Genomic DNA, 27,003 nt, shown 5'->3' with positions numbered 1-27,003 from the left:
CATAGTAATATTTGTTTCGAGCGATTGCTCTTTGCTCGATTTAATAGTCTGTTGGCAGGTTACCATAGTAGCAATAAACTGCGCAGGCGCTTTAGCTGTGTAGCGGTATGGCGGTGAAAGCTGTCAACATAAACTTGTGTTTGTTTTATTAAACAGGAGAAGGGAGAAGAGGATCTTTGCAGTGATGGACCCTGTGAAGGTAAAGAAAGTCTCATTCCGTATGGAGCGGCTGTTGTGTAGCGATTGTTATTCCTGACCATTTTAAAGCTGAACAGCACGATTAGCCACTCAACGATAGCAAAGTAAAACTGCTTACGTTATATTATTAGGTAGTCGAGCTTCATTCTGCACAGTTGAAACATATTTGCTGTCCATTCCCCCCTTCCTCTCATTAGAAAATAACAAAAGAAGATACTTGGAGGTCTGATGACTTAAAAGTGCACATTGAGGTAATTTGCGGTTTTTTTGTGTGTAAGAAAAAGACAAGGTTTAAAAGCACAACCCATAAAAAAAGGCCATTGTTTTGTCAGGCACACAATGAGGAGAGCAAAAGAAGATCTAAACGAGAAGAGGAGCACAGGAAATACAGGGATGGAGAGTCTCTGGATCGCCGTCACAGAGATCCTGATCGAGATGCAAGAAGAGAAAAGGAAAAACAGAGAGAGAGAGAAAGCACAAGAGAGAAGAGCAAACACAGAGACCCAGACAGGGATAGAAACCAGGATGACAAACTGGGAGACATCAGGGAGGATAGATATAAAGAGAGAAAGAGAGAGCGAGACAACAGACAAGGAGATGAAGAAGAAAAAAGACACAATCGAGGCGAGAAGGAAAACAGTGAAAGACGGAGGGATAGAGAAAAGGACCGATATAAGGACAGGGACATAGACGTGCACAATCAGGGGGACAGAGGGAAAAACGGGGAAGGAGAAAAAGATAGAGATAAAAGGAGAGCTGAGAGAGACAGGGAGCCAAAAAGTGAAACAGACAGAAGGAAAGGGGAGAGAAGAGATAGAGAAAAAGACGAAAGGGAGAGAGACAAAGAACGAGAAAGAGAGAGGAGAGAAAGACACAGAGCAAGAGAAAGTGAACAGCGTCGACATGAATATGAGGAAAAAAAGAGGGACGGAGAAAGGAGAGAGAGACGCAGTGATAAAGAACACTCTGGACACAAAGAAAAGGGTATTATTATAACTGTTTGTGCCTGTGTTTTTTAGGTTAATGTCTATTTGATTGTTATCAAAATATTAATATGATCTCTTTTATTTCAGAACACAGAAGAGATAGAGAAGATAGAGAGAAGAGAAGAAGGGATAAAGAAAGTAATGTAAGCCATAAGATTGTTGCTATTTGTGCAAGATATTATACTGATAATATAGTAATAATGTTATTCTGACTGTACTGATATTATGGAGGAATGGTTAAAAATTGTGAATAGTCAACAGACTTGAATGAGCTACATTGGAACTGATAACTGGAACTGTTTATTACTAAAGTTGTTGCTGTCAACAGGTGGCACACACAAGTCACTCTCGAGAAGTTGAACAGCATCACCAGGAGCGGAAAGAGTCAAAGGATTATTTCCACAGCATCAAAGATGGGGATAGGGAAAAGGCCAGGGAGAGGGAAGAGAGAGATAAACGGCGTGAAAAAAGGCACAGAGAGGCTTCAGAATCCAAGAGGAGTGACAGAGAGTGGAAACATAAAGATTCATCAGGTCATGACTTGAGTGAAAGGATAAATAGAGACAAAGAGGTATAAATATTGTCAAATAAATGAACGAGATTCTTGACATTTGCTTTTTTAGGTTTGTGAGGTTATAAATCTTCACTGCATATGTTTTATATGTGTCTGGGTGAGCAGGAACCTATCAAGATACCTCAGTTAACATGGAGGTCTATTCAAGCTGACATGAGTGATCCAGAGATCCCTGTAAGATTTCTGTTTAAAGTCAGCACGAAATGAAAATTCAACCTATCTAATGCATGTCATTCATCTCATTTGGAACAATTTATATAAGACGGCTCTTGTATGAAAATTCTCTGTTGTTAACAACATGGATTTAACACTTAATGTTAACTCTTCTACTATTACTTGTGTACTGCATGTGCATTAAATTGAAGTCCAAATGGAATCTAAACAAAACCCGACTGGATCAGACCTGCCTAGTACTGTCAAATTTTAAGACCAAATCGAATCATTCTATTTGTTTCTTCTCTGACTGAACAGAGCTATAAGGACAGAATTATACAGCTCTGCTTTAAAGATGCCAGATAGTGTAAGTAAATGCACTAAAAAGTAAATTCGTTTTTAAAAGTTAAGTAAATAATGTATAATATAAACTTGAACCAATACAAAGCCCTGACAACATACGTACATAGAGTTCTGCAGGTATAGTATGCATTTTAAAAATAAACACTCAAAAAGCAAGAACAGCCTAAATCAGCCTAAATGACAGATCTTATACACATAGAGCATAGAGTCTCACAACTTGTTTTTCTCAGAAGCTAATATTTAAAATATTTTCATTGCATGTGTTCATTTATTTCTGCTTTCTATCTCTATGGTAAATTTCTGAGTAAAATTTCTGAGCATGTCTTTGTGTTCCAAGGTGGAGAATGAAGAGAACAAACAATCAAGCAAAGATCAAAATGATTATGAGGAGGATTTTGAGGTGTGAAGCAGTTCAGTGGTCCCATTACATACATGACTTTTGTTTGATAGTGCGGAATACTATAAATGGTGAACAAGTTTTGTTAAGGACAAAGCCCTTATTTTGTCATAATTTCAGACATCAAAATTTTTTCTGCAAAAAAACATTGAAACAAAGATTTTGGTAAATATATGTTGAATACACGTTAACCTAAAAATGAAATCTTTATATATATTGTTCTTATCTTTATATATATCATTTTTTATATATTTTCCTAGTATCTGATGTGAATCTTAAAGCTGAATCTAACCAACGAACTTCATCAAAATCCTTGTTCCTTCTATCTTATATTATGCTGTTCTGTCTGTGATGCTTTTAGGATTATGAAGAAGACTTTGAGGATGTTGATGAAGAGGAGGATGATAATGCGGAGGAGGAGAAAGAGGAACATGACAGAAAATTGAGAGAAGTCAAGAGGGAGTTGAGTCCTAAGAGAAGAGAAGAGATAGAAGCCATCCAGAGAGCCATTGATGAGGAAAATGAGAGAATCTACTCTGCCAGATCAAAGCCCACAACTGCAGAGTCAGCTGTCACCCAGAGAGGTAGTCAACAGACGTTGATGTTAATTTGCACATTCCACTAGTGACTATGAAAAGGAAAACATAAATCTGTGATTTTGTTGTTTTCACAGAAAGGCACTCTGACCGAAATCGAACACATGGTAAAATTATTGATTTTGTATCAGCAAAGCAACGAGAGGTCAGCCAGAAAGTAGCCAATAAACAGAAGCAAGTTCTCTACCTTTATAATAATCTAATAAGTAGTTATTAGAAGTAAGCATAAAAATGATATTGCTGACTAATTAATTAAACTAATTTGATTTGATTTGAAGGCAGCGCAGTGAAGAACTTCTGCGTCTGATTGATTTAGACTTCTCCATCACCTTCTCTCTGCTGGACCTGCCTCCGGTCAACGAGTATGACATGTACATCAAGAATTTTGGAACAGCCAATACAAAACAGGTTAGAAATCTAGGAAGTTATTGGTACTTCCACGATACAAAAGGCAGTGGTGATATTTGAAGTATTTAGCCATATCGTGATCATAATAGTCAGTATGAGACTAGCTACCAAATGTGATGTATCAAGCCACTTTTATACATCTTCTGTCAACTTTTTTTTTTTCTGCTCAAAATCTCATGAGATTATTGTGCCTCCAGGCTTATGTCCAGTGCAATGAAGACAACACTGATCGAGATATACAAACAGAAGAAGTGAACACGACAGACAAATGGACACAACACCCACCAGAAGCAAATGCAGCATGTGGAGGTATTGTGTTCATCACTGACTCTATCATTAGTAAAGGATACCAAATGGAAATGGAAAAATAACAAATTCAATTAACAAATAGTTTTCTGAACTGTAACCAGGGTCTAAGGCATCTGAAGACAGTCCAGATGAATCCACTTCAAGAATAAATACCAATTCTCAACGTCTGACTGCTTTTTTACGTTCTGCTGCACAGGTAAAGAATGCTGTTAATGGGTTTATTTTTATTTCTAAACATTTCTAAACTCTTGAAATTATTAGTGCATATCTAAAATAAATCTTCACTAAAGTGCAAAAACTCTCAAATATTTCAGTTTGCTCTTGCATCATTATATCATAGAAATATGTAAACAATATATGCATGTGTCACCCATCAACTGTCTGATAAAGTACTAGTTTAGTTAAAAGTACTATTTATTTAAATATTTATTTTTTACGTCAGGTGATGGCTGTTCTGATAGAGGAAAATATGGCAGAGAGTAATTCTGTCAAAAGACTTCGCTCTCAAACTGACGCGCTGTCCTTTAGTGATGGCTGCATTCAACTCAATACCAAACTCCCCTTCCTGCATGGTAACGTCTTCCAAATTATATTTACTGATAAGTAGCAGTGATTGGGATACAGTGATGGCCATAAATATTGGCACCCTTGGTAAATATGAGCAAAGAAGTATCCTTTCACTGAAGTAAAACAATTGAAAGTGGGGAAAACTCAAATTATGAAATAAATGTTTTTCTCCAATGCATGATGGCCACTATTATTGCAATTATTGCAAGTTTTCTCCTATAATGCCTAAAGAGTTTGGAGATCACCTGACAAAAGATCAGAGACCATTCCTTCATCCAGAATCTCTCCAGATCCTTCAGATTCACAGCTCTATTTTGCTGCTTCTTCTCTTCAGTTCACCTCACTCATTGGGCTTTCTGACCCCAAGTCTCAACTAATCTCTGCAATTTTTCAGCTGTGATTTTTGGGGAGTCTTTGGCAACTCAAACTCTTGTCCTCAGAGTGCATTAGGACGTGTATTTGATTGGAACTTCTTAATTATTGCCCTGATGGTGGAAATTGGGATTTTAAATGCTTTAGCTATTTTTTTACAGCCACTTTCTGTTTTGGGAAGCTCAACAAACCTGTTCTGCACATCAGAACTATATTCTTTGGTTTTACTTTTTTTGATGGCTGATTAAGGGAATTTTACCTTTTGTTTTTCCTCATATTTATAATCCTGTGGAACAGGAAGTCATGGTTGGACAATTTAATGTTCATAATCACTCTGGTGTGCTAATTTTTTTTAATATGAATAGGAATGTACTTCAGAGATATTTTACTCATAAGAAATTCTAGGGGTGCCAATAATAGTGGACAACATGCATTGGAGAAAAACATTTATTTCATAAGGTGAGTTTTCCCCATTTTCATTTTTTCAGAATTTTTTTTTTTTTTTAATGAAAGATCAAAAGGATAAACAATGCAGTTTTATTTTCACAGCCACCTTAGCTCATATTTACCAAGGGTGCCAATATTAATGGCCATCACCGTATGTGAACTTCAGAATACATTTTGATATGGAATAAATGTTGACAGTGTTCTAGGATTTTTGAATTAATGTAAATGTACATCAATGTCTATTACTGCAAAGTCATTAAAATAAATTAATTTGTAGTTTAAATTCCAGTTTATTTAGATTCATTTTGATCCAATTATTCAATATTCAATTTCAAACATCACATTTATTGATCGTCAATAAATATGAACTGTAAACTGTGTTTTTTATGATGATAAATATGTACAGATAATGTCCTTCCATTGTAGACAAAATGTCCAAGAAATGGCCCCTGTCATTTTGTGCTGACGACCCCACACCCGATTTTATAGCATCAAATAACTAAAACTAAACACTTCTTAGAAAAACAAACTCTCAAACATACATGAGTGTGATAAGAGCGACTTAAAATAACAGGTACCATGTTAAGACTAAATTTACTTGAAGTGTAATGTATTTTTTGTTGTTGTTGTTCAACTCATATCTCATTCATTTACATAGAAATTTCTCATTCATTTACATAGAAAAGTTTCACATTTCAGGAAGTGTATGGCACTCTTGGTATAGACACTGTCTGTACAATCATGTATATGTGCGCAGGTCGGCAGGTAAGTCTGCTGCAGTTCTCTCAGGTCCAGAGACAGACTCTGCTGTCTGTTCATCCTCCTTCCTCCAAAAGCAGTGCTGTACGGCTTGACAGTGAGACAATCATCTGTATTTGGAACATCTGGGAGCCATCCAGACCCCAAAAAATTCTTCTTTATGAATCTGAGGTATGGAGGAGAACATACTGGCATCATTAAAATTAATAGTTGATTGTTTCTGAAATTAACTGCACTCCCATAAAAGTCACGAAAAATTGAAACTCTTTTCTCCTATTTGTCTACCCCTCTTAGGTGAGGTGTTGTTGTTTCAGTCCTGGTAAAGTTACACTAGTGTTTGCTGGTACAGAAATAGGCTCAGTGGTGGTATGGGACCTCAGAGAACATTCTGGCACTCACGTGAACTTGGTGGTTGGCAAGGAGCTGTGGACACTACGCTATCCGACCTTCTCTACAGGTCAGTCAGTGCTAACTGCATCAGCTGCTGCACCATTAAAATAAATAATAGATAAAACACAAGCATTTGCAAAGCTGTTTATATTACTTGTTTTTAGATATAGATATTTGGAGTCAGGTCACAGGTTAAAACTAAATTGACCTGTGTTTTGTGTGCTTGCAGATGCTGTGCTTTCAGTGGTGGGTCATCTCTCTCCCGTCGTGTCCATTGAACCTGTACTGGCGACTGCTGATACAAGTTCAAAGAGCACACTAACTGCAGACATAGATGGTAATGTGTTTAAAGTATTTTTTTTTAAATAAATTAAATACACCACAGTTCAAAACTTGGGATCAGTAAAAAGTTCTTTTTTTTTTTAAAGATTTATTCAACAAAAATGCATTAATTTGATCAAAAGTGTTAAGACATTTATAGTTTTATGAAAGATTTTGTGTTCTTTTGAAGTTTCATTCATTAAAGAGGTCATAGGATGCCCATTTTCCACAAATTTTTAAGATTCAATATGGTCTTAATGAAAAGTCTGTAAAATAGTTATGTTACAACTTCTTAATGGTAGTGTTAAAAACACCTTTCTTTATCCTTTCAAAAACAGCTCTTTTCAATATATTTCCTTTCCTTTAAATGATAATGAGTTCTGCTGACCCCGCCCCTCTCTTCCAAGCTGCTCTCTGGAGCAGATGTAGACAAGAATGTCTCCGATTAAGTGATTGAGGTGTTCTGTTGTTGGATGTAATAATGAACAATAGCAGTCGTAATTTACTCCCGACATCTGAGCCACTGAAGACGCGATGGATTACGTTTGTTTTTGAAGAGAATGCCCCTCCAATCTACAATAATGGGTCGAATCATTCGTAATGCAGTTTCACTTACAGAAGAAGTGAGAGTAAAGTTTTTAAAATAAATGTTTGTTGATGGACTGTTTACTTTAGCCGCTCATTCATTTTGAAACTCGCTAATTAGCACATTATTAGGAAAGGCGATTTGCAGACATTTATTAAAAAAACTTTACTCTCGAATAACGACACATTTATGTAGATTGGGGGCGCATTCTCTTGAAAAACAGGATCATGAATGATTCGACCCATTATTGTAGATTGGAGGGGCATTCTCTTCAAAAACAAATGTAATCCACCGCATCTTCAGTGGCTCAGATGTCGGGAGTAAATTGCTATGTTCATTATTACATCCAACAACAGAACACCTCAATCACTTAATCGGAGACATTCTTGTCTACATCTACTCCAGAGAGCAGCTTGGAAGAGAAGTGCGGGGTCAGCAGAGCTTATTAACATTTAAAGGAAAATGCTGGAAAACGGCATGCTCTGAAAAGAGCTGTTTTTGACAGGGTTAAAAAGTTGTTTTTACACTACCATTGAGAAATTTTAACCAAACTATGTTACAGACTTTTCATTAAGACCCTAAAGAATGGGCATCCTATGACCTCTTTAAAAATGGTACCCACTACCCACCAAAATCTTTAAACAGTATTGTATATTTTGAAAATGACCAAAACAAATTTCTTGTTTTCCTTGTGCAAAACGTAGAGTCTCTGGGACTGTCATTCCAGTTAGGATCTCTGGATGAAAATGGAGTGTTAACTCTCTGGGTATGTCAGCACATTTCCAGTAACTTTATACTTTCAACCCTCTTTCATTTGGCGCTGTGTTTTTGTAACAAGGGATTAATTTGATAAAGTTGGATATTTTGTCTCTGACAGGTTGTGGTTGAGCTGCACAAAGGAAATGATTCTGGTTCTCAAACAGACCTAGGTAAGCCTAAGTTTAAAATTATTTTTCTATTTTCTGTAAAGCTGCTTTGAACAGTGTGTAAAAACACTATTCATATGAATTGAGTTGAAATCATATTTTCATGCACATCTATTATACCTCTCTAATTTTTATAATGCTGTGCCTGCCTTGGTAGGTCTGAGGCCCGGTGGTAAAGTTAAACTACTCCACAGCTCCTCTCTACAGACCACTGAGAAATCACTTCAAGATGTTATAATGGGATTTGGACCTCCTTTGAGCCTTCAGCTGAAGTTCCTCCCGTCTGACTCAAACCATTACTTCATTTGTACTAACATGGTGGGTGTTGCATGAAATTGTTGAAGATATTGAATATTTGGGTTAGTGGTGTTTCCTATAGAATTTCTTGGTCTTAAAATGTTTCTTGAAATGTGTATTTTTCTTCTTTTATTATTGAAGGGTCTGGTTAGACATGGTACAAGGCATAGCTTAAAAGTTCTTCCAAAGTTCTACAGATCACAGTTTGATACCTGTAGACCGGTGGAGGTCACAGCACTTGACTTCAGTCCTTCTGGGGAACCTTTGTTCTTGGTAAGAGCAGCTTCAATTGCTTTGTACTGTATGTTTATTTATGTATTTCTGTGTTTGTGGAGATCTGTTAATAGTGATGAAGCAAGTGGGGTTTTACTCCCAGTTTTCACAAGTTCTAGCTGAAAGAATATGAATTTTATATTGATTTCTCTCTTTAGGTTGGCTGTGGTGATGGAACAGTCCGATTGCACTCTATCCTGAGAGAAGATCCATTGATGGAATGGTCTGGATGTTCCAGTGGCGCTTCCATTCTGTCAGTGCAGTGGTCTCAGACACGGCCAGCTGTGTTCTGTGTTCTGGATGCTGCCTCTGATCTTCACATCTGGGACATGACTGTGAAGGATTATGTGCCATTCATCACTGAGAATATACACAATGACCGGTAAAAAGCCAGGCCATATTAGATTTTTATTTGATAGAAAAAAAGTTTAGTTAGTGCATACAGTAAGATAATATGTCCGTTAATTCCTTCATGTGTTATTACAGAGGTAGAGCAGGTACTACAGGTGCTTAACTGTTTTCAAATCTTATCTTATCTAACTCTTTTTCACAGGGTGACAGCCATGGCAGTGTTTGGTGAACCAGCCAAACAAAACACATTTTCTGGTGTTGTGCTCGCCAAGCAGTCTGGCAAGGTGGAGATTCAGTATTTTAAGGAGTCACTTACAGTGCCGAATGCCTATGATAAAGAAAAACTTAAGTCTTTTTTGGACAATGCTTTTTTGATATGAGATAGATTCTCATCCAAATCAAGCAGAGGTCTATCTGAGCCCAGATTTAAATTAATTTCCATTTAAATACATTATATGCAAATAACAGAATGACAACACAAAGATACATTAGAGAAAGTCATGTACAGTATGGGCAGACCTTGTGAATTATATTTCCTTTGTACACCAATAAGGTACCTACAGGTACAGGACACTGATGGTGGCTAGAACAGCTTGAAAAGAATGAGAGATGGATGTTTAATACTGTCACAGTGGCTAAGCTTTTTGGTCTGTACAAATAACAAATGAACTTCACTGGCATAAAATTTGTTACTTCTGAAATTTTGCTGATGTTAGCTAGAACATGATGGTTTTGTTGCTGTAAGAAGCAGTAAGGTTAGATCAAATGCTAAATGAGCACATAAATATGACCTTTCTGTTTCTCAGGGATATAAACACATTATATCCATTTTGTATTGTTTTACAATATGTATTGTACAGTTACACTGACAAGCATTTAAACATGAATTATATTTATGATCATTCATTCACTATCAAGTTTAAAAGAATTACATTAAGACTTCTGTTTTCTTGTTCTGTTCATCATCACTATATTAGCAACTCCAACTACACACCTCCAACTGCATTTTCATACCGTCCATAATCCAGCGCTAGTTAGACTTCAGATAATGTTATTATTATTATTATTATTACATAATTATGTCAATAAAATAAAACTTATATTACTACAATGAAATTAAGTGTAGTTTAGAAGTTTGTCACGATATATAAAACAAAATATTAATAGAGATTATTTTTCTAAGTACATATGGCCCATTAAAGATTTAACGTGAAAACCTTAATTTTGCATGGCAACGTTTAATATTAATAAGAGAAAGGAAACACTAAAAACAGCTTGGCATACAGTTGTACTGTCTTCTTTAAAAAAAAAAAGAAAAAGAAAAGAAAGAAAGTCTAGGTGAGGACCAGTATATGGACAGTAAGATTTGTAGTCTGTCGTTTTCTCCATGGTCTGTTGCCCAACGGCTCTCTTCTGTTCACGACCTTCAGCTCTTTTAACAATAGAATAGATTTTTAAGAACAAAGTACAATAAGTTATAAATGAGATAACTGCCATGAACAAAGCAAACGTACTAATAATGAAGAAATAATTTGATCTCGCAATAACTCCCGAGAGAAAGGACTCGAAGGGACCGAAGCTTCTCAATCTCAAGTAATGACATAATTTTGATTTTTGGGTGAACTAACCCTTTAAAGACAACGGCTGTGCCGTGATCTCGGCTGTATTTACATTGTAAAATGATTACTTCGGGGTATTAGAAGCGCAAAGAGCGTGATCTTGCTGAAAGGTTTGGTGTTTCTCAGTCGCAAGGTGATTTCATGTTGGATTGACATCATGGAGGAGAACATGAGCGATAACATACCATGCCATACAGGAAACAATGCATCAGTGTTTCAGAGATCAATTCTCAAATACATGTGTGTAACGTGTGATCGACTGTTCCCTTCAAAAGCCACGCAACCTTGACTCGAGAGGCGAATCCTACAGCCATTACTACGGCCAGAACACCATCAAATACCTGGTCTCATTTTCACCTTTGAACCTCCGCATCAGATGCGGGTTCGTAAACTCATATTACGATTATTCCATTTCCATAGCATTATTATATTATTTGCATTTTCCATTATTAACATCATATTTACCGGCATAGTAACGGTGAATGTGAAACTTTAAGGGCGCATAGTGCTTAAAGACACGGTACATTTTTTTGTTTTTAATTTACGGCCACATGAAGCTGTAGGCTAATAAAGCATGTGAGGTTTTCCTAGAAGAAATGATAAAATAAAATTTTGTGTTTAAATCCTAACAAAGCTTAAATGTGTTACCATATTCAAAAACTCGCTCACTCTGATGTTATTTAATAGATTAAATGCGCTAGAATTGTATTGAATGGTACGTGTTGACACGTTTTTCATCAAAACGTGTATATGTCATGAACTATGGTTGAACACAGAGCTTATTTTTTGCGACAATCCAAAAAAGTTGAAAACGTGTCTTTATTCCCAGGCATTTTTATTGGATGTTATATGTTCCATTGTCTTACAGTAACATCGGTTTTATTTTGTTTATCGTTGACTTTGGTCAGCTTTGCTGTGATAAATGCTATATCAACTTTACTTACTTTGTCGAGGGAACCAATGTCATGCTAACAGCCGATCAGCCTACAGAGTGACTTCATGGTTCCGATGACGCGGTTTACTGTGACGTCATCGGAATGTTAGAACGTTCGGAGCCTATAAAAGGAGCAGAGCTGCAGCTTCTCACCGTGATCTGCTGATCTAAATCCCACACTGCACGCAGCTGCTACTTATACGCAGATTTGTGAGTTTTTCTCAGCACTTGTACTTTGTACAAAGAGCTTTTGAGGAGAATATTTTCCAAAGGACGCTCAAAATGACAGGGTCACTGTTTGTTGGTGGGTTGCACAAAGATGTGACTGAAAAACTGCTGCAAGCAGAATTCCACTCATTCGGACCCATCTCTTCTGTGCTAGTGTGCAGAACAAAAATAACCAACTTATCAAGTGGGTATGGTTTTGTTACCTTTAAATACTGCCAGGATGCAGAAGAGGCCCTAAAGTGTCTGAATTTTAGGATGTTTTTGGGCCAGCCAATGCACATTATGTGGGCTCAACACATACATATTGAGGTCAGAGCAAAGAACATCGAAAGCCTTGCTTTACATGACACCTTATTCAGTATGGGGGAAGTTGTATCATGCAGAGTGGTCTGCAGCAGCAAAGAAACACGTGTCGACCCCATGCAGAGCAAACATTGGAAAACGAAGCTTACAAATGCTATGAAATCAGTTCTGTGGAGCCCAGTAACCTGTATAGGAATTGGTTTTGGTATTGGTATTTTGGCCTTAAGATGGATGAAAGGGTCAAATAATGACATAATATACTGTTATTGATATATCGTTCTTAATATACTCTAACCTCATCACAGAAAGAAATATCGATAAATAGACATATCGATAAATAGACAGATTAATTAATTGCAATTGCTTCAATTTTGTTTAAAATTATTTGAAATGTTTTATGTTTTAGTTTTTAAATGATAAATACATTTTTGGTATAATGACACTGCAACAGGGTTGTAAGAAATTAAAAAAAAATTAAATTAGATTTTTTTTAAAGAGATAAAAGCTTTTTATATATTTTATTTCAATCACCATGTAAGTAACAAAAATGGTTTTAATTTGTGAAAAAAAAAAAAAAAAAAAATAGTGAAGTGACATTCAGCCAAGTATGGTGACCCATACTCAGAATTTGTGCTCTGCATTTAACCCATCCGAAATGCACACACACAGAGCAGTGAACACACACACACACTGTGAGCACACACCCGGAGCAGTGGGCAGCCATTTATGCTGCGGCGCCCGGGGAGCAGTTGGGGGTTCGATGCCTTGCTCAAGGGCACCTAAGTCGTGGTATTGAAGGTGGAGAGAGAACTGTACATGCACTCCCCCCACCCACAATTCCTGCCGGCCCGGGACTCGAACTCACAACCTTTCGATTGGGAGTCCGACTCTCTAACCATTAGGCCACGACTTTCGAGTTAACACAATAAATTAGATTCAAAAATAGTTTTGGAATCAGACTAAATAATGAGATAGAATTTGCAGTAAATTAATATTTAAACTATTGTCAAAATATAATAGAGAATGACAGTAAATTAAATGTACCAAGACAATAATATTTGTATGTGACATGGCTTCTTTGTTCAAGATAGCATTTTGAGAGTTTTACACTCTGCCACCTTTGACAGTAACACAATAAAACAAATAAAAATAAATAAATAAAAACTCCTTTTTAACAGAATTGTGTTATACTAAAATATTTTCCAGGACAAATAATAATGTAAAAGTGCAATACAATTTTTTTTTTATATAAGTTACAGGTTGCATGGGAACGTTGACAAACTGGTTTAATTTTGTGTCTGTAAACGTTAATTGAACAGCAAAGTCATTAAAGGACAGTTAGAAATTATGTCTGAATGTTCTTTATGAAGTCATAAAATCATTTAGAGGGTAAGTTTTTCATTTTTCCAGTAAATTATCCGTTTAGGTCTTGATTTCCTCCACGAGACGTTGAAAATTGTCAGGTTAAATTAGACTGGCAAAAATGCATATACTGTTGAAAAGCATTTCACACAAAAATAAAAGATTTGGCCCTGACAAAATTGAAAAATGTGTTGTTATTATTATTATTATTATTATTGGTAGCATAAATTTTTTTTAGAAAAGTACACACGAGTTTAGTATAAAAAAAAAAAAAACTTTTTAGAAGTGTTAATGTTTCTTCTGTGTTTGCCTTAAACATTGCCCTATAAAGCAATAAAACCATATGTAATGGATAACAAACAAATACAAATCAAACTCATTTCATGTGAGAAACTGCATATAATATAACGATAAGGTTTCCGCTAGTTGGCCTTTTTAGATTGTGTGTATAAGCTAAGGTTTGCTATAACTGAAAAAAGCTTGGCAACCACAAGTACATTCCCTATGAGTGGTTAAAACATTCTGAGAGTACTAGTTAAAGCATAGTTTTGATTGTCACTTATTAAGAGAGTGAGTTCTGGGACATTCACCCTCTAATCATCCACAGTTAAGTCTGGACTATAATTTAAAAGGTCAGAGGTCACTAGAAGGTCCCGGGATCGTCCTCTCAAGTTCAGAACCTCTTCCAGCAACCTCCTAGTCAAGTCCCTGTCTTCAGACTCCTCTAATAGACGCCAATCCAGCAGCTGAGCACTGGAGGGGAGAGCTGGCAGACCAGGCTCATATTCCTCTAGTGGATTGGGATAGAGCAGCAGACGAAGAGAAGGCATTCCTGCCGCTGTACGGGCCAGGGAAAGCAGTCCCGTCCTAGAGAGCGGGTTTAAGGCCAGTCTTAAGCTACGTAAAGCCCGACAGCAGGACAGCGAGGGAAGAAGAGCACCCAGGAGAGTGTCTGAGAGACCACAACCACAGAGTGAAAGCTGGCACAGAGAGTTTTGGGCTTGAGCTAAGAGACGGCGCAGAGAGGGCAGGGACGATTCATCGAGCCAGTTCTCACTCAGGTCAAGTTCTCTCAGGAATGGAGCATGTTGGCTGCAGGAGAGGTAGGCCAGGTCCGTGGAGGTCAGGCACAGGTATGGCAGCTCCAGCACCTCCAGAGGCTGGGAAAGAGAGCTGCAAACAGAAAACATGTGCCAAGTTCATAGAAATGTTGCTTTCATAGGGTTCGGAAAAACATACATTGTCAAGCAGGCTGTCAAATACACCCAAAATATATCAAGTATTGCAATCGATTTATATCTATTCGTCATTGCATTTATCCTGTACCTGAGCAGCAGGCGCAGGTGTCCTGGCAGTCGGAGTGCAGTCAGGCATAATCTCTTTAGTTTCTTCAGTGAACTCAGCCCTTTAGACATGTCCTGAAGTGCCCCCTGCTGGCCAGGCTGTGTGCGTTGTAAATCCAAGTTACAGTAATGCAGTCTCAGAGAGTGCAGCTGAGGAAAGGGTGCTAACAGTGGAAGCAGCATAGCCAGGCCTGACGCCCCAAGGCTGGAGTAGCGGATGTCCACACCTAGCAGATTTTGCTGAGGCAAGAGACCTAACAAGCAAGCTATGGAGGGCGCTGAGAGTTCCTCCACGCGGAGGTAGCGGCAGTGGAGCCGTAGTGGACCTGGCTGACTAAGGGCATCACGGACACGCTCCCAGGAACGGGAATTGACAAAAAGGTCAGTCCTGACATGGACCACAACTACCTCGTCCCAGTCTTGGTCGCATAAACTACTGTTATTACTGCTGGTGTTTGATTTCCCCTCAGATAAAGTCTTTCTTCTCTGGATCTCCATCCTCCTCCTGACACCCTTTACTGACTCATCTTCTGGTAACATCCGTTCATTAGATTTGGACTCCATCTTCTCTACTTCTTCCACTTCGTGTCCTCCCTGACTCCCTTGACCACTATTTCCAGACACTACCTTGCCCCGGTCTCGTTTGATGGAGCCCCGGTTGCGTTCTGCTTCCAGTCCTCTTTTTCTCTCTCTTTCTCCATCTCTCCTGTGAGCTCTGGAGGCAGCAGCTCGAGCTTGTAGCACCATTGAGCACAGGGCAACACTGAGGGACCATCCACCCATCGAGTCCTCAACTCTCCCATTTTCACACTGAAGTCCACTGAGATCCAGTATCTGCAGGCAACACCTGGTAAGAGAGGGACATAGAGAGCTTGTAAGTAATGCTTAAACAGATATGAAAGACTCAATATAAACAAATACAAAAAAACAGAGTGATAGAGAAAAAATTACTGAAATATATTGTACACATAAATTTTGTGCAGAATCTTTTATTCTTTATAATGTTCAATAAACGCTGCCTGCAAGTGCTTAGAAGCTTGTCTCCTCTCTACTGCAATCTTGGCTCATACCTTGCTTGGAAAAGCTTCCAGATCACTGATAGTCTTTGGTTTCCACATAGCTACTGCTCTCTTTAAATTCCATCAAATATTTAAAATCAGGGGCCGGTTGCACCAGCTAGACGTAAAAAAGCTGGGTGTAAGCCCTACGCTGGGCTTTGCAACGTCCAGCTTTACTATAAACCACGACTTCCCTTCTGGGGAAGTCGTGGCCTAATGGTTAGAGAGTCGGACTCCCAATCGAAAGGTTGTGAGTTCGAGTCCCGGGCCGGCAGGAATTGTGGGTGGGGGGAGTGCATGTACAGTTCTCTCTCCACCTTCAATACCACAACTGAGGTGCCCTTGAGCAAGGCATCGAACCCCCAACTGCTCCCCGGGTGCTGCAGCATACATGGCTGCCCACTGCTCCGTGTGTGTGTTCACTGCTCTGTGTGTGTGCACTTTGGATGGGTTAAATGCAGAGCACAAATTCTGAGTATGGGTCACCATACTTGGCTGAATGTCACGTCACTTTCACTTTTTCACTAAATATTTAAACCTGTTGCACCACGATCAGGCGCAACTATGTCCAGCGCAGACAAGGCACGTCCACGTGACACATTCTCCCGCAGTTATAGGCAGCTCTATCAGAGACGACGTTCACACCACAATGACTACAACTACTAATATAGGTCACATTTCCTTAGGTAAATGTGACCTTACGTGACATTTTGTGTTTTACTGGTGTCTTTCTGTGTCTGAAAACACATTTATAGTTTGTATTTTGTGAAAATATTTGAAAGCTGACCATTTATTTCTGATGAAAAGCAACAAAGCACAAAACTTGTTGCAATTATTGGATGGCAGACATGCTACAAATAATGATTGGAATTAAAGACATGAAATATTTCCAAGCATTTACACTGTCCAAGATGTCAAATTGTTCAGTTTCTTTTAATAATCCCAGTTAATATATAATGTTTTACTGCATAATTATTAGGCTACATGATGTACAGCAAAATATTTTGTATTCAATTACTGTCGGCAGTGTGGTAGGCTACATCAAGCTTCGCGATTAATATCTCTTATCCTGCCCGGAAAGACAAGTCCATAAGCATTACAGTTCACGTCTGCAGTAAGAATAAACTAACAGACGTGAATCCTGAAAACTAATAATGTCCGAGCAAATCTTGACTTTTCACTTTACACCTACCTCTGACTAGGCATAAGATTTAGTCTCAGACGTAGCACTATGCAGAGATGGTGCAATGGGTATAAATTCTACACACGACTTAAAGTGCATTTTAAGTCCAGGCTAGTCTTACGACCTGGTGTACGTCCAACTGGTGCAACCAACCCCTGAAGACTAAACTGAAGAATATTCTATGACTTATCCCTGCACCACGCTCAAGTAGATCTGGATGTGTATTTTGGGACGGCTGTCCTGAGTGTTTTTGGCACTAGACATACTGCTGATCCATGGGTCCAAAAAGTTCCAGTTTGGTCCCATCACTCCATAAAACACTCTTCCAGAACTCCACAGGTCTAATGAAATGAATTTTAGCACAATCAAGTCAGCGTTTTATGTTCTTCTTGGTTAAAAGTGGCATTAGGCAAGATGTCCCAACATGAAGGCCGTGCTTGTCTGTTATTCTTATACTCTGCATTGAAACGTTTTTTCCTCCTTTCATCAGGCCATCTTGCAAAGTCTTCAGCAGTATATTAGTGACTTAAAAACAGGAATGTTGGATAGGGGTTGAATAATTATGAAAAAGCTGTATCCCATACCTCAACACATACAAATAAAAAATTCCATAGAATGATATACTGATATTATATATATTTTTAATTAGCCACTAAACTGTTATATATATATATATATATATATATATATATATATATATATATATATATATATATATATATATATATATATATATATATATATATATATATATATACACGCACATAGCATCTATAAAAGTTTAGTGGCTAATTGAAAAAAATATATATAATGTCAGTATATCATTTTATGGGATTTTTTTATTTGTGTGTGTTGAGGTTCAATACTAGAAAATAACTTGATATTAACAAGTCACCATTTTATTCATTATTATTCACTCCTATATTATTTCTCATCCATGCGTGCCTTAGTAACACGTTTACTGCTATAGTTAAAGGAGGCATCAATGACACTTCTACATATCACATGCTGTTATGATTAAATTAATTTCTATGTGTAACATGCTGGCACTGTACTGGGCACGTCTCTTCTATGGCACACTCTGTCATTAAATTGAAAAGGGACATGTAGAGAGAACTCATCCGTGCCTCTTGTCCGTCAGTCCCCTGACCACAGCCAGCAGCAGAGCCTGGACGCAGAGGCGGTTCGGGGGGCACTCGTCCGCTTTTCTGCTGCCTCCAACGGTCAGTGTTCTCTCGGGCCACCGCTGTACGAGCTCACCGACAGCTAGAGGACGGCAGTGGGTGAAGGAGGCGTCCAGTAACGCTCGGTAGAGCTCCCGCGGCACACAACTCAACCAACACGGCGAGGAGCTGTGGTCGCTCACCACCTCCCGGGCGCACAGCTTCACCAAAGACTGCACCATCTGTGCACAGGTGAGGACGCATCAGGGATTAATACTACAAATCAAATGGCAGATTACGGCATGTTGATTAATGAAACTAAAGAAACAAACCTTTGTTTCTCGAGAATGCCCCGGAAATCACCTCGATGTTTTCAAAGCAGGTACAAAATGATCTCCCTCATCACACTGTAATCCTGCATCTTATATTCAGTTATACTCGCTCAACAGGCATCTGAATGTCACGAGCGTCTTAAATGTCTAAATTGCCACACCAAAATATAGGATTTAATATATGATCAATCTTTAGCGCGTTGTAGACGATTATTGTCTGCTTGATGGCTTGAGAACAATACGCGGAACAATGGAAATGGACTTGTAAAATATAACTCTGTGCGATCAGTATAAATCTTTAAAAAATTTCAAAAATATCTGGGGTGTTTTTCCATGCCGTTCCGACTCCATTCCCGATATTTACGGCTGAACATAGTCGCCTTTTGATGACGCAACAAAGACACATTTATTTGGCGACGACGCATACAGTCTATGCGCCTGACCCATAATCAACAAGAAGGGTCATAGATAGTGAAGATTTGCAACTTCTAACGCGTAAAAATTGGTTTTGCATTTCCATAATAAATACATTTTATCGCAAAAAAAAGCTTTTAAGGTCAACAAATTTATTGTTACTGCATTGTTAGTTGTTAATTTGTAAACCAACTATATACTTTATTTAATAAAAATATTGACATTGAACCAGTCTTTTTTTTTGTGCACTGGATTAAACACAAAGCCAGGTATTAAGGTAGAACAAGTATTAAAAAACAGTCACAAATGAAGAGATAAAAGTGAATATAAAAGCCTAAACTGGTGATGAAACCTGCAGATGCTCAATCATTTTAATTTAATGCTATTTGCATATCTGGCAACAAGCAACATATTCCATTCACATTTTTCTTTCCATATCATGTCTGTTATTTATAAAATTCACATCGTTATGAAAAATGGACAGATTCATGGACAGCTTAAAAGCTTCAACAAATATTTGGTTTGCATGTTTACGGTACAGCTATACCAAAACAACAGTTCGTACAGAAACTTAAAGAAATTGCGTCAATAAAAAAACCCTGAAGACATTTAATAATAATAATAATAAAAATCAGTGCGGTGTATACTAAAATTTATGAATTTCAAATAATTAAACTTCCCAAAAAAAGCTTACATAAAGATTTCAGAAAAAAAAATAAGTCTAAAATGTCTACAGTCATGGCCAAAAGTTTTGAGAATTACATAAATATTAGTTTTCAAAAAGTTTGCTGCTAAACTGCTTTTAGATCTTTGTTTCAGTTGTTTCTGTGATGTACTGAAATATAATTACAAGCACTTCATACGTTTCAAAGGCTTTTATCGACAATTACATGACATTTATGCAAAGAGTCAGTATTTGCAGTGTTGGCCCTTCTTTTTCAGGACCTCTGCAATTTGACTGGGCATGCTCTCAATCAACTTCTGGGCCAAATCCTGACTGATAGCAACCCATTCTTTCATAATCACTTCTTGAAGTTTGTCAGAATTAGTGGGTTTTTGTTTGTCCACCCGCCTCTTGAGGATTGACCACAAGTTCTCAATGGGATTAAGATCTGGGGAGTTTCAAAGCCATGGACCCAAAATTTCAACATTCTGGTCCCCAAGCCACTTAGATATCACTTTTGCCTTATGGCACGGTGCTCCATCGTGCTGGAAAATGCATTGTTCTTCACCAAACTGTTGTTGGATTGTTGGAAGAAGTTGCTGTTGGAGGGTGTTTTGGTACCATTCTTTATTCATGGCTGTGTTTTTGGGCAGAATTGTGAGTGAGCCCACTCCCTTGGATGAGAAGCAACCCCACACATGAATGGTGTCAGGATGCTTTACTGTTGGCATGACACAGGACTGATGGTAGCGCTCACCTTTTCTTCTCCGGACAAGCCTTTTTCCAGATGCCCCAAACAATCGGAAAGGGGCTTCATCGGAGAATATGACTTTGCCCCAGTCCTCAGCAGTCCATTCACTATACTTTCTGCAGAAGATCAATCTGTCCCTGATGTTTTTTTTTTTGGAGAGAAGTGGCTTCTTTGCTGCCCTTTTTGACACCAGGCCATCTTCCAAAAGTCTTCGCCTCACTGTGCGTGCAGATGCGCTCACACCTGTCTGCTGCCATTCCTGAGCAAGCTCTGCACTGGTGGCACTCCGATCCCGCAGCTAAATCCTCTTTAGGAGACCATCCTGGCGCTTGCTGGACTTTCTCGGACACCCTGAAGCCTTCTTTACAAGAATTGAACCTCTTTCCTTGAAGTTCTTGATGATCCTATAAATTGTTGATTTAGGTGCAATCTTAGTAGCCACAATATCCTTGCCTGTGAAGCCATTTTTATGCAACGCAAGACGATTACTGAAATGATCTCAGCAGGTCCTTTAATGACAGCAATGAAATGCAGTGGAAAGGTTTTTTGGGGATTAAGTTAATTTTCATGACAAAGAAGGACTATGCAATTCATCTGATCACTCTTCATAACATTCTGGAGTATATGCAAATTGCTATTATAAAAACTTAAGCAGCAACTTTTCCAATTTCCAATATTTATGTAATTCTCAAAACTTTTGGCCATGACTGTATAGGTCCACTGTTAACATGCTGGTGTCTGAATGTGACTTTCATTCACTCCGTCTTCTAGGATGAGCTGGTTTCCAATGGGTTTTTATTAGTCTCAGCCAATGCCTAAATGAGTCAATGTCGGACCTTGTCCAAGCAGCTCTCTTGGAATTCTTCTCAGCCACAGTCTGAGATCTTCTTTAGAGGCAAATGGAAGTTGTAAAATTAACCCTCCTCAGCCCACAGTGGACCAAAGTAAAAACGAAACACCTTTATAAAAAAAACCCCAGAAAATAAAGTGGGCATTGTTTTCCCCCTCAAAAAAGACAGAAGGAATTGTGTGCAAAGGAGAGGTCATTCGGCTGAAGCACAGGTTGTCATCCCTGAGAAAGCTTTAGACGCACAGAGCTCGGGGGAACCTGCAAAACAGAACAAAGATACCTTTTTAAAAGACTATTGCAAACAGAGATGGCTCACAGACCTATTACATATTGTAAAAATGACAATTATTTATTTTTTCCCAGTTTTAATGGTCTATGACAACTTGAGCCTTTATGAATTACGTGTTGTATGAAGATGTCTTCATTAAAACAATCTCACCTGTCTTCCATGAAGTTGTCCACTTCCTCTTCATCATCCAGCTCCATGTCCAACTCATTGTTAAGACCACTGCGACCATAACTACTGAGAACACTGAACAGATGATGATGTTAAAAAAAAGACTAGTAAATTACTTTTGTATAATGTGTGTACAGTGAGTGATTACTGACCTGACTGAGCGGCAAGTGAAGAATACAATGCGTTTAAGCTTCTTGTTGTAAAAGAAGTAATTGAAGGACCACAGGCTGCCTTCCTCACCGAACGGGTCAGAGTCAAGGTCTGGGTTGTAGCTGCAAACAACATAATGGCTGTTATTAAAATAAGTGTACAGAACACATTTAATGAGGTATAAATCATTTCTTTTCTCCTCACACACCTATAGATGTCACAGCTCTGCAGGTTTATCTCATGATCAATGACATTCCACAGTTCTGGGCCTAAGGAGTTAAACTGCTCCCCCACAGCAGAATAAAGGCTGCTATTAACAGACTCAACCACCTTAAGGACACAAACAGACCGTTAGGAAACACAATCAAACACATGTAAATGAAAGGTTCATATACAACCCTTTCAAAACTACTTTTTACATAAGTTCTTTACACAGCAGATGTGTTTTCATGATACAGTGGAAACCAGTCATACTAACCCAGTTAACACTGGGCTCTCGGCTGAACTCATGGGCACGGGCAGCACTAAAATCATAATCGGGCCGGAACGACTCGTTCAGGGTGGTGATAAGGTAGAACAAGGTCTTCCTGCAACACTTATCACTTAGTGGGTTCTCTCCGTCCTCCCCACTCTTCCCCAAGCTAAAATAAAGCGCACAAGAGAGATTGTGTAGTGTAACCACAATAGCTGAGGTGAAGCCTATGGTCATGCGTTAAGGCTTACAGGTTAGGGCTCGGAGCACTGCTGGACTGAGGGGGTGACAGCGTTTCCAGAACATGTGGCTCCCCTTCCTGACAGAACTGCTTAAACATGTGCTTGTCATCACCAGCCATCTTGCATGAGTAGCTCTCAATCCTACTAATAGGAAAAGAGAAAAGGAATAAGAAAGCAATTGATCTGATTATTATAAGAATAAAACAACTGCACACACAAATGTCGAGATAATATATTGTTTGGGTTTTAAATAAGATACAAAAAATTCAAACTACTTGAATAAGATTAAAACAAATATTTGAATCATCCCAACCTCGACTGCTAGATTTATCCAAACCTATATTTTTAGGCTTGGCAAAAATGTCACAGATGTAGAGCGAGGGGGGAGGGCATGGGAATATTGTGCGTGTTCTTGCTGGCTTATGCAAGAGAGGTTGTGCAACTTTAGACAGGTCCCAGTAACAGTCCTGTGAGTATTTATAGGTGAAGGGCAAAGGTTGACACACAGAGATGATTCAGGACACTGTTGCCCGTTTCCTTCAAGCTGTGTTGAAGCTCCACAAATCAGCAGAAGAAACAAGCAAACACACTTAAATATAAATATATATATATGGTATCTGTGCTATAAGATCTCTGCTCTAATCAAATACAACCTTTGATCTCTCTGTACTGTACTCTACACTAGTCCAATAACATGATTAAATTCTAAAGAAGCTGGCAGATCGTATAAAACACAGCTGTGTTTACATGCACCCCTAAATAACCACACTGGTATGTGTTAGAGGACACTGTGTCAGGGGTACAACAATCAACAAACACAACAAACAAGTCTCTATTCAGGGTATATCATAATGTCTTCACAAAGTGAAAGGAAATATTACAATACAGTTTTAAACCCAAAAGATAACCATGAAACGAGTATACACTAGTGAAAACAAAACAGATTCAATAATCACTTACATCAGCATTCAGCACTGTGACATTGTTTGAAATTATTAAAGTATAGAACTACTGAATTAAGAGACACAGTTGTTAAAACACAAGGATAAACCCTCTAAAACAACCTAAATCCAGGGCACTCTTTTAACCAATGAATTTCCATTAATTTTCCAGTTGTTTGTGTCGACTGGATAAGGATTCTTAATATTTTTACGGAGACTGCACCCCGAAAGAGCCATTTGTACCAAATTCAATATTTTAGGACTGTGTATTCATTCATCTGTGCATTAATTCTAGACATTTACATGATTTTAAAGGGATAGTTCACCCAAAAGTGAAAGATTCTGTCAGCATTTAATCACCCTTAGGTCATTCATTAACCTTTATGAATTATGAATAATTAATATTCTTAACACAAATGATGGTATTTTTAATGGAACCTGAGACATTTGGGCCCCCTCATTGACAGTTCATTCCACAAAAACTTTGAAGATTCAAAAAGTTCATAATGAGATCATAAAAATAATCCCTATGAATAGAGTGATTTGATTCTAGTCTTCTGAAGAGACACAGATTTAATAGAGGCTTTTAAACATTGATCAACACATATCCATTTAGCACTATAAGAGTCAAAGTTTGAAATGACATAAGGGTGGGTAAAATACAGAATTTTCATTTTTGGGTTTGACTTTGCAAAGCCTGAACACACTTGACATTTTCTCTCATATATCCAGGTTTTACAAGGTACCACACATTTTTGTAAATCACAACACTTTACAGTTTAAAGAAAAAGCATTTGATATTATTTCCAAAGTTCATACCTGCCTAGGATGTGGGAGTCTCCAGTTTCAACACACAGCTGGGAGCTCAATGCCTCAAAACGGGAATTCTCTAAAAGCTTCATAGCTGGAAAACAAAACACACACACACTTAACAGAAGCCAAGTATCTGCCATTCATTTTTTGTGAATAACTTGTTACATACAAACAGTTGTATCGAGTTCAAGTGAAACACTAATGGAGATGCCCAAATGGAAACCGTTGGGTGCGTGTAGCGTTGGCTATTTACATGAAAAGTTAAATAACTCCCGCTTAGTGCGTTACTAAAACAAATTTACGTTTGTTTAAATAAAATACATAATTTCCATTTGTGTATTGCATAAGTTGCGAAAACAATAGACCACACATAAAACTGCATTAAAAGACGGATTATTTGTTGACTCTACATCTGAAAATGATTTGTTGACTCTACATCTGAAAACCATTAGATAATAATAAGAGCACATCTGCCCCCCTCCCCCCAACAACTTCTTAAAGCACTTCCTACTTTATAAATCGTAATGGGCGTGTGAGGTTAAAAAATACACAAGACTAAACTGGGCATATTTTACTGGCAAAATAAGAAAATATTACGTTACGAAAGAGCAAAGGGTTTAGGAATAAATACATTCGATTATTTACATCCAACAACTATAATTTAATAATGACGACATTTGACAGTGTATCGATTGTAATGCTTACCTTTACTGTTGTACTGCCACTTTCCAAATAATAATAATAATAATAATAATTCTGGGCGAATACAGAAACTTAGTAAGTTAGGTTTGGCTCACAAACAGATCGGTTTGCGAAGTTGTTGTCCACCTAACAACACAATGCAAGCTAAAAATGCTCTGGCGTCTACGCACGGTGCGGGACAGAAATAAAATACTTTGTACAATGAAAAATCATTCGATTTGAAAATGACTCGGTCGAGATTGACATATTCGGCTAAAGACAAGGCTTCTTATTTTGAAAAAACGCAACATAAATTTCAGCATTTGTGTCTGCAACAGCAGCATCCTTTTCTTGACCTAGAACCTCCTGAAAACGATATAAGCGATGCTTTAAATGACGAGTCTTGATCCAACCGATACTTAAATTAGCGCTTGTGACCTCTCGCTAACGATTACGTCTCCTATTTCTTGTCTTACGTGTAAAAATCTCGAAAAACAACCAACAACAGTCTCTATCTCCGAGAACAACGTACAAGCCACACCTCTTCCTTTTTTTATTATTATTGGTGGATAACCGCCACCTGCTGTACTGGGAGTGTAATAATAATAATAATAATAATAATAATAATAATAATAATAATAATAATAATAATAATAACAATAATAATAATAATAATAATAATATGGGCTGCTGTGGCCTAATGGTTACCGAAGGTCGCCCGGTTCGAATCTCGGTGTTGGCAGGAGTTGTAGGTGGAGGGAGTGAATGAACTCTCTTCCTCCCTCAATACCCATGACTGAAGTGCCCTTGAGCAAGGCACTGAACCCCCAGTTGCTCCCCGGGCGCTGGATCTGGATTCTCACTGCTGTGTGTGTGCACTTGAATGGGTTATGCCAGTGTTGTAGTCGAGTCCAGATCGAGTCCAGAGAGGGTTGAGTCTGAGTCAAGACTGAGACCAGAGAGATTGGGTCTGAGACAAGACCTAAAGAAATCTTCTAGGGTATGTAAAATGTTTGGTGGAAACAATAAAATTGGCACCAAACTCAAACAGTATATAAAATATAACAGGGCATGTACACTGTATTTTATTTACTTGATTAAAGTGAAGTGACATACAGCCAAGTAGTGACCCATACTCAGAATTTGTGATCTGCATTTAACCCTTCCAGAACACATACAGCCAAATTCCATTTTATTTTTTTCCAAATTCAGTTTTTCCAGTTTAAATTGTTCTGTATTACATTTTTTTTCTGTTTAAATTTTTCTCAACCCCTTCTTAATGGTTAAATTTAATTGTATTAATCAAAAAGCATGTCAAATTAAATTTATCAAAACACATTTTTGCAACAATTTATTAAAAGTTTAACAAAAATTATATGTTTAGGGCTCTATGAATTGTTTTATTTTTTCTTAACCATATGTTTTATTGTTACCTAATTCTGTGTTTTAGCATGTCTAATTATTTAAATGCATAAAACAATTTAATTTATTCATTTTCTTTTCTTAAAATAGCCTTATGACATTTTTTTTCCCCCTCAGAAATTCTGTTGTGTATTTATATATTTCTGGCAAATTGTCAAATGAAAACATAAAACATTAATTTAATTCTTCTTTTAATTATTGAAAATTAAGCAAACTTTATTTTTCAGTAAACAGGGGATTTACTATTAAAAATAAAATATGGAAGAAATGTTGTGTGATTATTCCTTAAAAAAATAATGTTTGTTTCATTTTAGTAGTAGTAGTAGGCTTTGTACATTTTGCTGAACA

At 37.7% G+C, this 27,003-nt stretch overlaps 3 protein-coding genes and 1 long non-coding RNA gene across 9 annotated transcripts; 2 read left to right on the top strand and 2 right to left on the bottom strand.

Annotated features, from left to right (window-relative positions):
- Window positions 1-67: 67 nt before the first annotated feature.
- Window positions 68-10,186, top strand: LOC132107200 (cytoplasmic dynein 2 intermediate chain 1-like). 3 transcript variants are annotated; one of them, XM_059513441.1, is made up of 22 exons: window positions 68-199; window positions 396-449; window positions 531-1,182; window positions 1,272-1,327; window positions 1,513-1,755; window positions 1,864-1,932; window positions 2,612-2,674; window positions 3,033-3,255; window positions 3,345-3,445; window positions 3,550-3,675; window positions 3,873-3,984; window positions 4,086-4,180; window positions 4,427-4,556; window positions 6,128-6,300; window positions 6,424-6,586; window positions 6,749-6,856; window positions 8,131-8,192; window positions 8,304-8,355; window positions 8,510-8,670; window positions 8,791-8,922; window positions 9,081-9,304; window positions 9,476-10,186. In XM_059513441.1, exons 1-22 carry the CDS (start codon window positions 185-187, stop codon window positions 9,651-9,653), a joined length of 3,192 nt encoding a protein of 1,063 aa, XP_059369424.1. In that variant the 5' UTR covers window positions 68-184; the 3' UTR covers window positions 9,654-10,186. The 3 variants fall into 3 exon arrangements, with proteins under 3 accessions (XP_059369424.1, XP_059369430.1, XP_059369438.1); XM_059513447.1 differs by lacking the exon at window positions 396-449 and having other exon boundaries at window positions 78-199; XM_059513455.1 differs by lacking the exon at window positions 1,864-1,932 and having other exon boundaries at window positions 91-199.
- A 3,440-nt stretch (window positions 10,187-13,626) lies between these two features.
- On the bottom strand, window positions 13,627-19,180 carry LOC132107148 (leucine-rich repeat-containing protein 14-like). The gene is made up of 4 exons (XM_059513371.1): window positions 18,799-19,180; window positions 18,431-18,708; window positions 15,046-15,909; window positions 13,627-14,892 (listed from the first exon to the last, which is right to left on the bottom strand). The coding sequence occupies exons 2-4, from the start codon at window positions 18,706-18,708 to the stop codon at window positions 14,313-14,315; spliced, it is 1,722 nt and encodes a 573-aa protein (XP_059369354.1). The 5' UTR covers window positions 18,799-19,180; the 3' UTR covers window positions 13,627-14,312.
- Window positions 18,578-21,926, top strand: LOC132107168 (uncharacterized). The gene is made up of 3 exons (XR_009424239.1): window positions 18,578-18,718; window positions 18,813-18,848; window positions 21,399-21,926. It is a non-coding gene; the product is annotated as an uncharacterized LOC132107168 (long non-coding RNA).
- Window positions 21,595-25,786, bottom strand: LOC132107151 (repressor of RNA polymerase III transcription MAF1 homolog). Of its 4 annotated transcripts, none has more exons than XM_059513385.1 (8): window positions 25,258-25,786; window positions 24,559-24,643; window positions 22,808-22,942; window positions 22,563-22,725; window positions 22,293-22,414; window positions 22,087-22,206; window positions 21,917-22,009; window positions 21,595-21,735 (listed from the first exon to the last, which is right to left on the bottom strand). In XM_059513385.1, the coding sequence occupies exons 2-8, from the start codon at window positions 24,639-24,641 to the stop codon at window positions 21,711-21,713; spliced, it is 741 nt and encodes a 246-aa protein (XP_059369368.1). In that variant the 5' UTR covers window positions 24,642-24,643; window positions 25,258-25,786; the 3' UTR covers window positions 21,595-21,710. The 4 variants fall into 4 exon arrangements, with proteins under 4 accessions (XP_059369368.1, XP_059369388.1, XP_059369378.1 ...); XM_059513405.1 differs by having other exon boundaries at window positions 22,808-22,939; XM_059513395.1 differs by lacking the exon at window positions 25,258-25,786 and adding an exon at window positions 24,726-24,820.
- Window positions 25,787-27,003: the final 1,217 nt, after the last annotated feature.

Source organism: Carassius carassius, chromosome 2 (genome assembly GCF_963082965.1).
Source record: "Carassius carassius chromosome 2, fCarCar2.1, whole genome shotgun sequence".
NCBI classification, from domain to species: domain Eukaryota; kingdom Metazoa; phylum Chordata; class Actinopteri; order Cypriniformes; family Cyprinidae; genus Carassius; species Carassius carassius.
Note: the sequence above shows the minus strand (reverse complement) of the source record. Positions and strands in the feature narration are given on the sequence as shown.

Bases quoted from the DNA above. Each gene is read 5' to 3' on its own strand.
- LOC132107151 (XM_059513385.1), bottom strand. From the start codon at position 24,641: ATGAAGCTTTTAGAGAATTCCCGTTTTGAGGCATTGAGCTCCCAGCTG. The intron at 22,726-22,807 runs GTAAGCCTTAAC...GCTTTATTTTAG, and splicing joins AGTGCTCCGAGCCCTAACCT to CTTGGGGAAGAGTGGGGAGG. The intron at 22,010-22,086 runs GTCAGTAATCAC...TCATCTGTTCAG, and splicing joins TTCACTTGCCGCTCAGTCAG to TGTTCTCAGTAGTTATGGTC.
- LOC132107200 (XM_059513441.1), top strand. The intron at 1,756-1,863 runs GTATAAATATTG...CTGGGTGAGCAG, and splicing joins GGATAAATAGAGACAAAGAG to GAACCTATCAAGATACCTCA. The intron at 8,356-8,509 runs GTAAGCCTAAGT...CTGCCTTGGTAG, and splicing joins TGGTTCTCAAACAGACCTAG to GTCTGAGGCCCGGTGGTAAA.
- LOC132107148 (XM_059513371.1), bottom strand. From the start codon at position 18,708: ATGGTGCAGTCTTTGGTGAAGCTGTGCGCCCGGGAGGTGGTGAGCGAC. The intron at 15,910-18,430 runs GCACGGATGAGT...CTCTCTTACCAG, and splicing joins AGGGGACTGACGGACAAGAG to GTGTTGCCTGCAGATACTGG. The intron at 14,893-15,045 runs GTACAGGATAAA...TTCTGTTTGCAG, and splicing joins CACCTGCGCCTGCTGCTCAG to CTCTCTTTCCCAGCCTCTGG.